Source organism: Phycodurus eques, chromosome 9, assembly GCF_024500275.1.
Source record: "Phycodurus eques isolate BA_2022a chromosome 9, UOR_Pequ_1.1, whole genome shotgun sequence".
Taxonomy (NCBI): Eukaryota; Metazoa; Chordata; class Actinopteri; order Syngnathiformes; family Syngnathidae; genus Phycodurus; species Phycodurus eques.
In genome coordinates this window covers 25120577-25138238 of record NC_084533.1, presented here as the reverse complement: position 1 = coordinate 25138238, position 17662 = coordinate 25120577, and the positions used below count along the sequence as shown (strand labels likewise).

The 17662-nt window shown below is 37.8% G+C and overlaps 2 protein-coding genes across 14 annotated transcripts in view; one reads left to right on the top strand and one right to left on the bottom strand.

Annotated features, from left to right (window-relative positions):
- The window catches only part of prom1a (prominin 1a), a 54924-nt gene extending 37649 nt beyond the window's left edge, over window positions 1-17275 (top strand). For 4 of the 13 annotated variants that reach the window (XM_061685812.1, XM_061685810.1, XM_061685809.1 and 1 more), the window contains 14 exons: window positions 195-279; window positions 910-1056; window positions 1470-1541; window positions 2316-2408; window positions 2590-2607; window positions 5001-5054; window positions 5436-5516; window positions 5593-5661; window positions 5768-5857; window positions 6694-6809; window positions 7772-7840; window positions 10181-10289; window positions 13915-13964; window positions 14468-17275. In XM_061685812.1, coding sequence (XP_061541796.1) covers window positions 195-279; window positions 910-1056; window positions 1470-1541; window positions 2316-2408; window positions 2590-2607; window positions 5001-5054; window positions 5436-5516; window positions 5593-5661; window positions 5768-5857; window positions 6694-6809; window positions 7772-7840; window positions 10181-10250 — 964 coding nt within the window. In that variant the 3' untranslated portion in view covers window positions 10251-10289; window positions 13915-13964; window positions 14468-17275. Of the gene's footprint in view, window positions 1-194; window positions 280-909; window positions 1057-1469; window positions 1542-2315; window positions 2409-2589; window positions 2608-5000; window positions 5055-5435; window positions 5517-5592; window positions 5662-5767; window positions 5858-6693; window positions 6814-7273; window positions 8633-10180; window positions 10290-13914; window positions 13965-14467 lie in introns of those variants that run through there. The other 9 variants (XM_061685813.1, XM_061685811.1, XM_061685808.1 and 6 more) reach the window with 7 other exon arrangements.
- Window positions 1-17662, bottom strand: part of anxa5a (annexin A5a) — a 46812-nt gene that overhangs the window by 11654 nt on the left and 17496 nt on the right. The gene's annotated exons all lie outside the window — the stretch shown is intronic.

The following is a 17662-nucleotide window of genomic DNA, read 5'->3' as shown; positions in this document are numbered from 1 at the left end:
TTTCCCAATCATGTTGCGCTCCATAAAGTCACGTACATGACACAGCATCGTAAAACCTTAACTCAGATTTACATGCGTCAGCTGCAAATCTAAACTTCCTGTCCAGAGAGAACGTGTGTCATGCACATCCTGTCATGTTCACTAGGTGGCAGCAAATGCTCTGCCTAACATGTCCCCATTTTGTGTGTTCGCAGCACTTGCAAAGAAAACAAAGGCATTTACTCGGCCCTGCGCCTGGACAAAGTGTTCAACGTCTCGTCTTTCCTCAACGCCACAGTGGTCAGTGAACGCAACATGAGCATGCGCCAGCCTGCTCTATGACTGTGCATATACAGTTGTATGGGTAGGATCACTTTAATTTAATTTAATAATAATAACTTCGTGCTTTCAAGGGAACTAAGGAAAAAAAAAAAAATTTAATTGCACAACTTTTACTCATTTTGAAAATTCAGCTGACATTCTACTAAATATAAACAAATAGAACTCAAATAAGTTTAAGAAATTTACTAAATTAATAAAGTAAAATAAATATTGCAAATTTAAAGGTCCCATGCCATCAGAACCATTCTTTTCTACTGTTTTATGTATAACATAGGTCAAAATGAGAGTGTGTGACCTGGTTTAAGTTTGACATCTACGTGCTTTGTCGATTGAATGCAAAAGCTTTTAAACAGCACAAAAACGTTTGCAAACGACAAAATTTGAAATCGCTGACGGTGTGATCTAGTGTTCCCATTTAATATTCAAGTACCTGCCCACTTCGTGGTTGCTACATGCCCGTTCATCTCGGGAAATATCCCCGAGGCACAGCGCGGCTGCGTCTCGTGCAAAACTTAAACGTTGCATTACCTGCCATACTCGGACGAGTTGAGCAGCATTTTGTAATTGGCTTGTTCTCACTGTTGACAGTTCACCAAGGACGTGGGGGCGCTGCTGAGCAGCGTGAAAATCGACCTGAGAGACGTCATCTTGCTGGAAGCGGAGGGCAAGCAGAATCTTCTGGATTTCTCTGAGGCAGGACTCTCGGAAACGAACTACGCGGACTACCTGGAAGAGGTGATGCATTTCACTCAAAAGGCCATGGCGGACTAATACCTTGGTCTTCTGTTTTGCGGGATTTCTGTGAAAAAAAGATACTACTGTTTTTAAAAAAAAAAAATTCCCCCAATAGCTGGATGAGTGTCATAATTAAAACCTGACACTATTCTTCTCCTGCCCTGTTGTGTTGAAAGCAATGGTCGCTGTCTGAACATTAAAGTACACAGTGGCGTCAATATGTCTTCAATGGGTTCTGTGCGAAAGGAAAAGGCGGCTACGATGCTGCAATTTGACAGGGTTTCTGCGCGAATGAGCCCGATGAGATTCATAGCTTTTCTTACGGACAAAAAAAAGCTGTGAATGTTCCTCGGAGGAATCTCAAAGTTAATTCGACGTGAATGAAGCATAAAAATATGATTTCTCTCCTGCAGGTCAACAAAGGAATCACAGTGGTGGACTTGCTTTCGTTTGCCAAAGAGCTGGAAGCCCAGACAGACCTGATGGTATTTAACAATACGCTTCATTTGTCTGTTGATTTCAAGTATTCATGTTTAATACGCCTCCACCGGATCAACTCTAGCGGCAACGTGTTTGCAAAAAAATAACCATCACTGGTAGTATACCGGGCATAATCATTGGGAGTGACAAAATAAAAGTACTGTTCTTTGTTTCTGTACTAAAATAGATTTTTCTGATTGATTCTGATTGTATCTGGAGCTTTACTTGACTATTTATTTTTCTGCTGAATTTTGTACTTTTGCTCCCTACATTTGAAAACGGATATCTGTTATGTTCTACTCCTTACTTTGTCAAAATAGGCTTGCTGCCTATTTCAACCTCAGCCGAAAACGACACGGCGTAAATCGAGAATGATAAAAGTCAAGCGCAGCTGAGATCTGAATTGATTGAGCTCTTGGTGACAGACAAACAGGGACCGTGGCAACATGGAGGAACATGAACCAGGGAGCATTAATGACGACATGTTCGGAGAAGCAAGATATTCCCCATCAATGACCTCATTTAAGACAATAGTTTGATGTTTTCGGCGACACTCATGATTCGTGGCGAATCTGTTGAGAGCCTCAAAAGTCTTGGCGACCCTAGCTAGCTCTTAAGCGACATGTAACATGATTTTTTTTTTTCTCAAAAGGGGTATTGAATTTTTTTCTCAAAAGGGGTATTTCAGTTACTTAACCACCTCTAACAGTTTCTAGTAGCAAATGAATACTATCTTACTAAGTGTAACTTTTGTAACTGCGTTTTGTTGTGTGATCCAGCCTCGGGCTCTTTTGCAAAGGTCTCTGAAAGGTCACGCGGGCACCGTGCGACAGATCCACAGCCAGCAGGTGGTCCCCATGCAGCAGGCCATGGTAACGCTCAGACGAACACCACAAGACCCTTTCCGCCTCCGTTTGCACTCCGCCCCGCCCCTTATTTATTTTTGATTCACGTTTCACTCTGCACCAAAATAGCTGTTAGCATTCTTCTGAGAAGACACACCATCTGTTCCAATACACTTCTTTATGCTTGTTTTCTACTTTCAACGTCAAGAAATACGTTAGAGCCAGGGTAAGCACACACACACAAGTGTGTCCATGTTGTGTATTCGTGGTTGTCATTTTGTTACCGTGTGCAACGTGGAAGCCATGTTTCCATCAGGTGGTGCAGATAGCGTGTAAGGCGCCAATGAATGCCACTGAAAGTTAGTACAGTAAACAACAGTAATGATAATGGAAACGGAATTAGTGAAGAAAATGTTTATTTTGGGGCTAACTGCCATTTCTGCAATCAACAGAGTGCGCTCTGACAAGAACGAGGCAGTAGATCACAAAATCTTGCCATAAAAAACGCGAAAGAAACAATTCCATCGCAAGAATAACAAATTTGTAAAATGTGTAGCTCTCGTTCTGCAATCTACAGAGTGCGCTCTGACAAGAACAAGGCTGTAAATCGCAAAATCTTGCCATTGAAACACGACAAAACAAATCCAACTCAAGGATAACACAAATTACACACGAAAATGTGTCGCACGGTTTCTTCAATCAGCGAACGCTCTACAACAATGAAGCAGTAGTGAGGAGCCATTCTGGAGCATTTGGCAGAATTATTGCAAAGCCACACACAAAATCTTGGAACTACAACACAACTGAAGTTAACAACACATCCTGACGTGTGGTACACAAAAGATGACTAATGATGGCAGGAACGCACCATTTTTGTTCCTGGAGTGGAGCTAATGCGTCCATTGTGACTCAAGCAGCAAAAGAAAATAATCCCTCAAACAAAACTTGAAAATTGTCTTTTTCTTCTCTTTGTTTATCCATCGATACGGTAGCTTAGCCAAACAAATATGCGGGGAAATTATGTATCCCAGTTTCTGCAATCGGCAGTGTGCGCTCTACAAGAATGAGGCAGTAACAAGGAGCCATTTTGGCAGAATGATTGTGAAGTCAAAAGCAAAATCTTGGACAAACTGCGGCATAAATCCAAATAAACAACACGAGAAAATGTGTGCTACGCAAAAGGATGAACGTAGCATTCCAAATGGTGGCAACTGTATCCAGATTTACACGAAGTTCTCGCAAAGCCATAGTTGCCACCCTTGCGCCCAATATCACTCCAATTCTTTGCATATTTCTTGAATAATACTGCGGTAATACAGTTTATGCTAAACTGCGCTGCTTGGTGTAAACAGGTTACTGGAGTGGTGTGTGTTTTCCAGACGGCACACCCGAAAACGTGTATCACATTTTGGAGGATACAGTCACAGTGTGCAATGTGTGTGCGTGTTGTGTGTGTGCGTGTGTGTGTGTGTGTGTGTGTGTGTAGATCCTTCAAAGCAGTAATTCCCATCCACACCCATTTCACTTAATGGGTCTGAAAATTCTTGTATCTTTGTTCATCGGCCTATGCTATTTATGAGTTAAATTTGTTCCGTGACTGCCGGAGCTGTAACTCGTAGTGGTACAAGTACTGTAACTAAAAACGCTCATATTAAAAAAAAAATAATCATCATCTTTGTACATTAAAATGAAGAGAAATACCATTAATTCATTCCAACTTCTTAAAAAGCTGGTTTGAATTAGCCCATCTATTGGGTTTTGCATTATGTGTTAGCACTAAGCTAGTGGACTTTCGTAAGACAAAGTTAATGTGGTTTAGTTAAATACCCAGCTTGTTTATTCTGTTTGCTTTATGTTTAGTTTTCCGCTAAACTTCAACTAGGAACGGCAAGAAACATCTTAAAGCGAACACTTGTGCTTGCAACTCAAATGTTCTTGTCACTAAAGGTTGGGAAAGACTGCCTTAAGGTTGTTGTATGAAAAGACTTTGTGGCCAAAATGCCAACAAGCGTCCGCTTACAATGAACGGTTTGACATTTTGCTCTCTTTCTATTTAAGAGTGAGGGTCACATATTTTATTTACTGGATTTGTGAAAAGCACCCGATTTCCTCAAATAGCGGCCTGTGCACCAGTTAGTCTGAAAATACTTCATCCATTTATTTGTGGAAAGATTCTTTTCAAATCCATCCATTTTATTTTGTATATGGCACTTTGTCAGGCGCGTGCACAGACATTTTTGCAGGCTGGTGCTCAAGCCAAAAAAGGCACCCATTACCAAAATTATTCATGCAGTTAATAAAAATTGGTAGTATGTATTTAACTTATACTTGATGCAGAAAACGGGGTTACGGGCTGGACTGGTCAGCGGCTAATCGCATTCCTGATGAGGATATGCGGCACTGAAAATGGATGGATGTTCGACTTTAAGGATCTTTTCATATTGGAGTCCAATCCTTCTGCATGTGCGATATGACAAACGTAGCCACTTTAGCTTGTGCGTGTGAGTTTTGAGTGATTATTGTTTCTGCTGACTCGTCATGATCCAAGCGTACGCCATGCTTTGATGTTTATCCTTGTTGTTTCTTTGATTGTCCATTTTTATTTTTTCTCCCTTGAAGAGCGCTCTGAACCAGAGCATGAGATTCTTGGAAAGAACCGCCTCAGACCTGCCAGTAAGTCAACACATACAGCGCACTTAGTCACAAAACACCCAAATTTGAGTCCTTTGCTGACTAAAAGTTGCTTGATACCAGCTTCAGTCGACTCAACAGGAGAGAGCTAGCTATAAGCTAATGTAGCGGTCTACATCTTCACTCAGTGCTCCTTGTCAAATCTACAAAATCCAGTCACCGAAAATCCCAATCAAAGTCCTTTGTTCACAAAAAGCTGGTCAATACAGGTTCCGGCTGAAGGTCCCATCATGCCAACAAGACGAAACCAAAACCAGGAAGTAGAAACCTACCAAAAGAAAACCAAACAACAAACACAAACGTAACAGAATAAGTGTTGCAATACGAAAAAGCCAAACACCCAAATATGTCTCTTCTCCACAGAACAAAGTCTTAGCCGTGCTGGATGCAATCAATGCAGCCCAGTATCTCATTTCCCATAATGCAACACAACTTATTGACCGGGTAACAACACTATTCCCATTACCGACGTCTAATATTTAATATTGTCATTTTTAATTTTCATTGTTTTCTCCTTCAGGAAAGTGCAAAATACACATCAAATATTGTGAGCTACTTCCATCAATACATTGAGTGGGTCAAGACCTCTGTAAGTCTTAACATTATAATAACACATTAATAATAATGTAATAACAATAATATTAAGTATGTTAACATACAATGAGCTGGTCTGTTTATGTGTTGCTTTGCTGCAGCTGGCCATGGAGGTGGCACCGTGCAAGCCTATCAGCAACGTGCTGGACACGGTGGAAATAATCACCTGCAGTTTCCTAGTGGACTCCATGGTATCCAATTCATCCAACCATTCATCCATCTGTCAAATTTCTGCCATGAGTTTTCAAATGAGAAATTACATTTATAGTGGGTGCAAAAAAAAGTGCATACATTTTTTTTTCCCAAGGAATGCAAAAAACAAACAAAACAAAAAACAAAAATATATATATATATATATATATATATATATATTCGCAAATTTGAAACTCCCAAGGCTTTCTCACCCCCTCAGCCCTACCAAAGTGAAGCCAAATGGCTGCTTTGTTTTAATAAAATAAAATAAAATAAAAAACTAACTAGACCACCCCCTTGGGAGTAATTGCTACATTTTCAGAACATGGGGCACCAGTCACTGGTGATTAAGAATATTAAGTAAAAACAATCTGACCAAGTGGCTACCCTATGGTAGAGATATTGGGCTAGAGTGGACCCGTCATTCAAGCACCCGCGGATTCAACTTTTCGCAGATTTTTTTGCTGTTATTTTTTTAAATTGTCAATATATTTTTTTTGGGGGGTGGGGGGGTTAAATAAATTTGACATTTGGTATTAATTTTATTTGAGCTAAATTAATATACATTACCTTTCAAATTAGATGACATAAGGTTTGTTTGGGGTGCAGTACTGTTCTCTCAAATCTCATTTGACAAGAAATGTATACATTTTGAGCAAAAAATACATACATGTGAAAATGTACTTATATGTGCAAACGGGGGGTGAGAGAACTTGGATTTGTCAATTTTCCCATTTTCTATCTTTTTTTTTTTTTTTTTTTAAATTACAATCATTATTATGATTTTTCTTGTTGTTTTTCCGCCAGTAAGGAATAATGGCTGTTTTTGGTGCAGAACGTGTTCTGGATGGGTCTCGGCTGCAGCACGCTCTTCCTCATCCCGAGCATCGTGCTCGCCGTCCGGCTGGCCAAGTTCTACCGCAGGATGGACACGGAGGACGTTTACGACGAGTGAGTGCTTTTGCTTTCCTTTGACACGCTGCAGATGAATGCCGTGCCTCACAAAAATAAAAAATAAAAAACGCCATTTATGTATGTGCCTGAAATGGTGACTCTTTGCCAGATATGTTGTCTTTAACCGTCCTGTTATTGTTGTTTCTTTGGTATGCCACATGTGAATATATGTTTAACCGTGACAAAAATAATAATAATGATAATTGTTGTTTTTCATTGTCTAATATTGGAACATCCACAAATTCAATAAATGTGTTGCAGTTTTACCTAAAATGACTTTGCAAGTCAAAGTCTTCAACTTTAAAACATGTCAATTTGATGCGCAAAACAACAGAACGGTTTCAACTCTGCTTTCCTGCATTAGTTTGAAAACGAAATTTGAATAAGATTTTATATTAAAGCTTCTTTTAATTTTCTATCCTAACTCTTTCTTCCCACTTTTACTTTCTCCTTCCTCATAGTTCCTCCGTTTCTGGGACTTGGCATTTTACTTTGTGATAACCATTCCTACTATTTCCATCATCCAGCTCATCCTTCATCATCTCTTTTTGCTTTTCGCATCTCCTCTTCCTCTCCTTCTTCTTCTTCGCACTCAGCACTTTACAAAGACTCGGGCTTGAAAGGCATGGGTCAGACTACTTCCTGGAGCATTCCATATAACATTGTTACTGTATTTTCTTTTCTTTTTTGTTTGCCATGAAATGCCCATTTCTGCTTTTACCATTGAATTGTTTACTACTACTACTACTACTAATTCTTGGTGCTGGTTTTGGGGGTGAAAAGTGTCCCTTACCTTTCAATGAAGGGCTTTCGCAATCGCTACCTTACAAATGCTCGACTGTGTATTGCTGTAAATAATGAAAAAGAAAATGGTGCCCTCATTGAAAACAAACAGAAGCATGCCACGTTTCATCTCACATCTTTCATGGTTTTGTTTGTATGCAATGTTTTGTTTTCAGTATGGAAAGTGGTAATAATGGTTATCATAGCGAGCGCCCACAAGGCATCCTAAACCCCCCCGTGACCAGGTAACTACGGCCTTTGGTAGTAAAGGTGCATGCAAAGGGGGTAAATGGTGGTGGGTGCATGCGCACACACACACACACACACACACACGCACACACACACACACACACATTCAAACGGAAGCTTTATCCAGCGTAGCTTTCATTTATCTCTGTAATCTTGGACTTTTTTTGTTTTTGTTTTTTTTGACTAGGCAGCCAACCTCATATCTTATCTAGAGCTTACATATATCTGGCCTCATTTTGACTTTTGAGGGTTTGAAAAGCAACAGACTAAGTCGATTGTTTACTTTGTCGGTTGATTTCTGCGGACGACCGCGTAGCTTTATCCAGCTCAGCCCGCATTTATCTGCATGAGTTAATTTTGTTTCTGACTATGTGGTCGACCGTATAGCGTTATCCAACGCTTGCATTTACCTGGCTTAATTTGAACTTTTTAGAGGTTCGAAGTAGGATTGTGTGTGTGTGTGTGGGGGGGGGGGGAGTCTAACTTGGCCAAGTCGACCACAAAATTTCGTCGATGCTAAAATTTAAGGGGATAAAAAATGTTAATAAAGCATATTTGCGCCGCCCGGAACTATTTGGCCACTGTTTACCGCATGGAAAATTGTTGCAGACGGGCGCACTGTTGGGCCCGTGGAAAAGCATCGCCAAAAATGACAGAGGAGCGTCTCTAAGTGGTTTTTAAGACACTATTAAATGTGTTTTTAAGACACTATTAAATGTGTAATGTTCATAAAACATGATGTATGACTGAGCTAAATGGTAGTTAGCGGGTGTTTTTTTTTTTTTTTTTTTCTTAGCGAAAATGGTAATCGCAAGCATGCTAATGCTTATCGTGAATGCTAACCCTTTAGCAAAGGTTAATTTTGTTGTCTCAAATTCTGCACAGAGTTTATGCTACACATTCAATACCAACATATGCAGTTTAAGGATAGAAGTGCAGATTCAAAGGCTTTATCCAGAACCTGCATTTATCTGGGCTATAAAACAAACAAACAACATTTTCCTTCACCTAGCATATCGCGAGGCGTGACATCTGTTAGCCAGAAGCTGAACTACACTGTTTTTGTTTACTGCATCATGCATGAAAACTCTGTAATCCTCTGTACCGTACCGAATGTTCTGTAACGAAAAATCTGAATTTGAATACATGTAACTGTTACGCCCCTACTAAGTCCTAATGCTAAGAAAACAGAAGCATACCGCTATCATAAAAAGTGCTCAAAAGGAACCATTGTGAATCCGTCCTTGAATTTGGTGGCTGCTGAATGTTCTGCTTTTTCATTTGTGCGGTGGCGGCGCGACAGAACGCCATCGCTAACATTTTGCATGCCACATCTCAACCGTGCCAGCAAATCACTTTTTCCTCTCGTTTAGAGTCAGCCAAAGTCCAATGAATGTGCACCTCATCCTTTTGTTCCCGGAGAGGCAAGCATGGCAAAACGCTTTGGATTGTGCTTCCTTTTATTTTCTCGCTAATCCCACCCAAAAAAAAAAAATAATAATAATAATAATTAACTGCATGGTTCTTTTTTTTTTTTTTTTTTTTTTTTTTAATAAATTTTATTTTTATTTTATTTTTGTACTTACCGTTTGAATATTAGCCCACAACTTCAGGCAGAGAGCAAAACATGGAACAAAAAAAAAAGTAATTATGCTGTCTTAATTAACACAACTCGTCATAAAATCAACCAGCTTTTGTGGAGAAAAATGAGTATGAAATTAAAAACTGAAGGAAATAAAGAGCTCTTTAAAGCAACATTCTGTGTATTCCAAGAAACATCTGTTTTTTAAACCTTGAAAAAAAATGACACGTCTTGTGCTAATCACCAACCGATTTACGAGCTAAATTGAAAGAACTACAGTAGCTAGTACCAGTAATTACGATACATCAATAATAATATATAATAATAATAATATTATTATAATAATAATATATAATAATAATAATATTATTATAATAATAATATATATTATTATTATATAATACAAAAAATATATAATAAATATAATATTTCTATTGCACATGAGAAATTAAAGATGTTAAAATAATCAAATAATATAGGCACATATTTTACAGTCACATTTGAGCAATTAAGGTATAAATATGAATAATAGTCCAAAGGTATATAGGATATAATATCTAGGATACAATGTCAAATTCAAATATTTGTTGATTTTCTTTGTCATTGCCAGTACTTGTTTGCGCGACACTTTCGTTGTCATGTTTTGCTCTCTAACCTAACGAGCTTGTTATTTTAATCCCAAAAGGAGTTTTTGTTTTCCTTCTTCCTCCTCTGTCTCCATGTACGTCTGCTAACGTTGTTGTTCCTGTGCTAGCATCCCAACATACGATACCATGAACCGATTCCCGCGGGCCTCGGCTCCTCCGAGGCACATCGACTGGTGACCGAGAGCTCACATTCTCTTGTGGCTCCCGGACCGACAGGTACTTTTTTGTGTGTGTGTGTGTGTGTGTGTGTGTGTGTGTCTAACTAACACCATCTTTTTTGTTGTTGTTTTAAACAACAACTTGTTACAGCATGAATCGGCCCTTTAGTCTTCCATTATCGTAATGGTTATTACACAATAACTTACGTATGTAACGTCCATTTTTTCCCCCCCTGTAACGCACAGGTGTCAAACTCAAGGCCCCGGGGGCCCAATCTGGCCGGCCAAGTCATTTCATGTGGCCCGCGAAAGCAAATCATCTTTGTCAACTTCCATGATTATTGCTCAAATTCTCATAAAATAATAACAATAAATAGTAGCGTTGAGACTTTGCAAGCATGATCTGTTTATGGTAACTTGAACAATAGTTAAACTATTATCCTTGACTTCTGATTTCAAAACTAGGTATCCATCAATTTGTTGTGTGTATGTAATAATGAGGTGACTAAGCATTTATATTGTTTCACAGTCAACGGCCCTCTGAGGGAAACCGTGACTACAATGTGGCCCCCCAACAAAAATGAGTTTGACCCACCTGCTGTCACGTTTTCGCATGACATTGCGACTTTTTCATGTAATACTACTTTATCCCCGCAGCGTTTTCAATTTTGTAAAACGTTAACAGTATTTTCTTGTAACTTTACAACTTTATTCTCATAATGTCCTTTCATAAAGATGCAACCTTTTTTGCCCAGCATTTCTTTTTCACCATAAAAATCTGACTTTATTCTCGCAAAATGTTTTTTAGTAGCATCCTGTGACATAAATGTAGAAATATAATAATAATATACTGTATAAAAATAATAATAATAATACCATTGTAAAATTTTCTATTTTAACTTTTTTCTCATCACCCTTTTCTCCCAGGATTATTTCATGTAATAAAATGCGATGAGTTAATTCTTGTAAAATGTTTTCCTTTAATATACAACTTCATTTGCATGAAATTACGACTTTCTAGCGAAAATATTTATTAAAATAAAAAATAACTATGTTCTTTTAATACTACAACTTTTTTCTCAGAATGGTTTCCTTTTCTCCTAAAGATGCACATTGCACAACCTTCTTCAAACATTTTTTTCCAGAATAATTGGACCTTATTCTCAAGATATTACAATTTTTTTTTTTTTATTAATGACGACTTGATGACTTGATTCTTGTAATGTTTTTCCTTTGGCTTGTAAAAACACAACTTTTCCCCCCAAAAAATTCTGTTTCCTTATAAAATACAACACAATTATTTTCAATATTTACAATTCTTGTGAATATTTATTCTTCTTATAACGCTACGACTTTATTCTCGCCGTAGTCTGACTGTTACGCGTCAGACTGGGACTTTACTGTATTAACAAAACATTTCATTGTTTCTGCTATAACTTAATTATTGTAATGTTACTATAAGCAAGCAAGTTTTCTCCTGACATTTTTCGACACGGCAAGTTTATTCCCCCCCCCCCCCCCCCGCTCAGGGCATTGAATCGATCGCAACTGGACTGCAATGAAATAATGACCTTTGTGAATGAAAATAGTCACAGACAAGCATACTCCATGTAAAAATGTATTTTTATTCTCACAAGATTCTGACTATACAGTATATTATGTCTTTCTTCTTTTCATTATTTTGTAAAATTACTAATTTGACTCGACATATCTGTTAAACATTTATTTTCTGAACAAGAATTTTAAGACATTTTCCCATCATAAGAAATGACTATTCTCGTAACGTTGCATTATTTTCTTCTACAGAATGCTTTATAATTCCAGCTTGGAACCATCCTTTCATGTGCATTTTAACCTCTCTTTCCTCTAACTAACTAACAACTTAACTCTTTCTTCAAGCTTCTTTTAGGCAGTTCGTCTCTTGAGAGTGACGTCATGGTGAGAATGATGATGATAATCATGTGCAATGTTTCTGCAAACGCCGCATGAGGACATTTTCTTCTTTTGCTTGCTTTGTTTTTGCATGCAGCTTATTTCATATAACTCGATGTGCCTCTCGATGTTGTGTTTTGTGTGCCAGAGGGACCATTTTTGCAAGGCCAATATGGAAATTTCAAAGTGAATCACACACACACACAAAACGATGCGTATGACTCAGTGCTCCCTCGTTTATTCCTCGGTGTCGTTTTACGTCGTAAAGATAAACGAGAAGACGTCGACGCGCAGCCAAACGGTGTTTTTATGTTGATTGATTGATTTGTGGAATGCAGTGGAGAAGCGCTACTGAGAGAAACCCAACAGAAATCTTCACAAGACTGCAGTACTGAAATGGATTCACCTGCTCCCATGTCGTTTTGGCACTAAATTGTATCATGTTCTGAAAAGAAACGTGTCATAAATGCAGCTTCAATTATGCCAGGCTCATTTGTACTGTGCACGGCTAGTTATGAGTTTGCAAAAATAATTCCTTGCCGTTAAAACAATAATGTTGGATTTTTATTGTTTACACGTTTTAGGGGGTCAAAAAGTACATCTGAAGTCATTTTATTAAATATAATAAACATTTAAATTTGAAATGTTACAAGAATGAAGTTGTATCGGTACGAAACATGACATGAAATACGATCACCGATCAGCGAGTTTAAAAAAAATAAAAAATAAAAAAAATAACCAATCACAAGATGCCGCAATGTGTCTATTTAAATGACCTGTTCATTTACTCTATGTACTTAATTGCTCAATACAAAATCGGATCGGATCGGCGAATTATGACATTAAAGCCGGATCAGCATAAAATGGTAATTATCAGCCGATACCGATCAGGCCGATAAAATCGGTGTAAAATCTCATTCATTGGCATACATTTTATGTATTGCATTTTGTATTTGTGACATTTCTTACTTCTCATAAAACTACAACTTTATTCTTATCATCAGAATACCGCAATTTTTTTCAACATTTTTCTCTTAAAAGCGACGACTTTCTTTTTGCCACTCGTCTTATTGTTGTAACATTCTAATAGTTTCATAGCTTTACACCTTTTTTCTTGTAAATTGCGATATTTTCATAAAACGATGAATATATTCTCAAATATTATATATATAAATACTCTCTTCTCGTGGAATTACTACTTTGACTTTCTCCTAGCTACATTCCTACTTTTACAACTGTTTTTAACATTATATTATGATATAATTTTTGTGGCAATGCAATTTTCTTTCTTGTAAACGTTCTCAGAATACAACAACTTTATTCTTGTTCGAGTCTGGATTTCCCCCCCCCCCCCCCCCCCCCCCCCCCCCCCCCCCCCCCCCCCCCCCCCCCCCTTAAAAATCCAATTTTATTCTCATGAAGTTACAACCCCTTGTGATTTTTATTTCGGTTTTGGGGATTGATTCTCGTTTGTAATTTCCAACAACCAAAATGATGCCTTTCATATTCTCCCACAACCGTTTTCAACCAATGCCATATAAGAGTCGTTTTTGTCCGAGGCTAACGGCAGATTAAAGCCTTTAAAAAAATAAAAATAAAAAAACTAATTGAGGCCTGGAGGAATCCTCGTTTCTTTCTTTTATTACCCTTTACAGCTCGAGCTGCTTGACTCTCCCAGACTTCCGGTGCAAATATTGCCGTTTATTGAAACGTGACGCCAAAGTCTAATTCTTTCATATTCCTCTCTGCAGCTGCCACGGACTCCACTGGAACTAATAAAAAAAACAAAAAGAAGTCCACGGTGAGTTCTCCACACTTTTTCTTTATTTTATTCGGCGATAGATTCCCTGGACGAGCGCAACGAGTTTCGATTGTTCGGATCGATGAAAGCTAATAAAAGCTTCGGAGGTTGTTGTTCACGCGGCCATTTAAGAAGCAATTTGAACAAACGCATTTCTGTTTACGCACCATGGTAACTCGTTCGTTTGCCTCCATAGACAACGTGCTGCTGGGCTGACAAGTTTGTGCAAGAAAATTGTTGGTTTTACTTTGAACGAATATGAAAAAAAGTGTTGAAAGGATTATGAACACATATTACGAAGTGAAAATTCTGGTTTTAGATTAGACATACTGTATTATTCAGTGATTTTTTAAATATTGAGTAGGGTTTTCATTATCACTTCTGGATGGCGCTGGCTAATTTAAACACATCCCTCTTATTAAAATGATTCTTTTGACATTGCTTTTCCTTTGAAAATATGACTTAATTCTCTTATTACGACTTATTTATTATTTTCTTTATAGGAAACTGAAGTCAATGAAACTCAAAAACAGGATTTTTCTGTGACGACGACGAACTTTCGGAGCCCTTTCAGTGTGTTTTCATCATCATCATCATCATCATCGGTCCTGCAGGACATCAATGGGCCGAAGTCCATCTGTTTACATTTCTTTGGACGCAAAAAAAAAAAAAAAAAATAGCAAACATCCGGACTGGACTGCAACAATGAGTGGCAAAGTGGTCACAGGACGGTAACGACGCGCTGCTGAAGGACCTGCTAATCAGGTAGCTTCGTTATTCTTGTGGATGACGGAAAAATGAGGCTTATTGTTACGTTTGCAGCATGTTGGCATCAACGAAGTGGAAAAAAACTAAACAAAAAGAAACTGGACAAAGTGGAGATAGCATGACTTTTAAATGTTTACAGTAATGCACAAAATAACGTCAACCTTGTGGAAATGTTGGGGCTCATTACGAAAAGACTGGTTGCCTTTCAGGTTGGCATTTATTGCTTTTTAAAGGGACTGTTCGCCCTGCGTAGTGCTCACGCTGTTTTTGAAGTTTCTCAACTCTGTGGGAAGATGTTTAGTGCAGCCTTTTGGTCTAGTTTTTTTTTTTTTTTTTTGCTGAAGCTGTACGCTCGACTTTTGTCCGCGTTTGTAAATTTCACTGCACTCTGCGTAATGAAATTTGACTGGACCCCGTCCGATATCATCAGGTCGCTATTTTATTCATTTCGCATTCAAATTTTGCACGTTCGCAACAATATCTCTCTCAAAATCTCCACATGGATCAAAAGTGATATATTTTTCTTCAATTGTATTATTTTATTTTTTTTGAAGACATTTTTCCCCACATGGATTTAAATAATTCAAAAACTAGTCGACGGTTTCAGTTCTCGTGTTTTCTCCAGGCTCTTGTCCTTATATTTGTGTAAAAAAAAATAAAAAATAAAAATAAAAATCGCAGTTGAACCAAAGAGTGACTTTCTGTTAGTTAAGTGAAACATTCGACATGACAAATTAGATGTCGATATTGAAAAATATATGGATATATTTAACGAAAAACGTACTTTTCTCTGTAGGTTGCTAAATCAACAGCCAACCCCTCCAATAAATCTCACCACCTTTTTTTTTTTTTACTGACTGAAGTGGAGAACAATCACAGATAAAACAATCAGTACACCCACAAATCAATCAAAAGCTGAAATATATCCTCGATAGCTATTTTCGGAAAAGTACTTTCCCTTTGTACTTTGTTTCATAATGTCTTCAACATTTATATCTCTGGTGAATTAGCATTCAAGGACAAGGTGGAGAGAATTATTGTTGTCAAGCTATTTTTTTTTAACCGTAGATCTCAGGTTTTTCCCGCTAATTTCCACTCATGTTCCTTTTTTTTTTTGTAATCTAAACTACATGAATACATTTATCGAATATTGAGCTAGAGCAAGCGAATGTATTCCACTTAGTTTTTTGTCATTTTGTACATTGAACACTAACGCTAATACGTCCTGCTAATATATCGCCTCCGTGGTTACAGGCTAGTTGCTGCTAATTGCTGTTGATGTTTAAAATAAAAAATAAAAAAAGACATTCTGCTTATGATAAAATACGTCATTTTGGTGTGGAAAAACAAAATACATAAGAGAAAATAAGCAAAATGACACAGCAAGCTAGTGCCTAGCTAGCATCTGAAATCTTATAAGATGGCCTACTGTAAATTCAAGATTTCTTTGAAAAAAAAAAAAAAAAAAAAAAAACATCATCTTGAGGTGAACCATTCATCAAAATGATGTCATTTAGTTGATTCTTGAGGTTTTAAGAACATTTTTACTCAACTGTTAGCTTGGTTTTATGCTACAGTTGTACCTTGACTTCTGAGTGCCCCAATTTACGAGTTTTTCAAGTTACGAGCTGTGACTTTTTTTTGGTTTTGTTTTGGGTTTTTTTGCTTCGTGTTGCAAGCCAACATTTGAGTTAAGAGTTCAGATACGCCGCCCCATGACTAATGTAAACGAAAATGAATGTAGTTTCAGCAGTTTATTGAACTTGCAAAGAGCTGCTGTAGGCCACGACTCACACGTGGACGCTCACAAGCAGACTAATCGACTAAAGCTCCTGATGTCACTCACTCGGCCACCCCCTTAAAGGGACAACCCCAACACATGACGACAATGCTTACAGTAATTACACTTTATTTCTTTACATTCTCCTTTATTAAGTTTTGATAAAAATAGAGTCCTATTTGTATTTATTAAAAACGTAACAAAAAATGGTGGGCGCTAGAATGGATGGCATATTTCATTTCAAAGGGGAATATTGATTTGATAAACGAATGGATTGGGTTACAAACTTGGTCACCCAATGAATTAAACTTGCAAGTCAAGGTAACACTGTCTTCGGTGCAAAGTAACGTTGAAATGTCATATCAAAAATGGAATTTTGATGGACGGAAAGAACTCTGTTTGACTACCGATGTTAATCCAAGTTAGCTGCTAGCGAGAAAGCTAACCGTCCCTTTTTTTTTTTTTTTCTGCGTACAGTTGAATTAAATGAAACATATTTCCACGCTAAAATTCTCTGCATAGCTACAGAGTGCACACATATCATACAGTAATATAACTTTTACTCAGCTATGATTTTTAGAAGACCTTCCCGCATGTCTGCTAATTTTTCTGGCTTAGGGTTTGGTTCTTGCTAGTGGGGGGAAAAAAAAAAAAAAAAAAAAAAAAATTCCGATGTGAACCATTCATAGAGTGGACAGCGCTTGATTTTTCTCGAGTGCTTCAATGTGCAAACTGTGAATAAAGTTTTCATTTGCGCTTGGAACTATTTTCTCGAGTCTTTCTTCTCGTGTGTTTGGTCATAGTGACTCGGTAACGATCCTTGACAGGTTTAGCATCGTTTTGTTTCGTTGAAAATGTCAAATCCGTGGCGCTGCTTCATCGCTTTAATGCATCCGTCGACAAATTGTCACTTTTCGGCCCAATCTTTTGCGTCCTTTGTGCGCTTAAACAGACATTTGCAAAACAATAAGAAATGCATGTGCCACAATATTGAACTTGGGACATTTCACGAGAAGTTGATATTTTCAAGTATAGATGCAGTTCCCTGCTACACCATTGACTGTCACTGTTGCTTAAACAAGGAGGCCACTCCATCAATATGACTGTAAAGACGTCTTCAGGCTGCTTTCACAAGGTTTGAACTCATTTT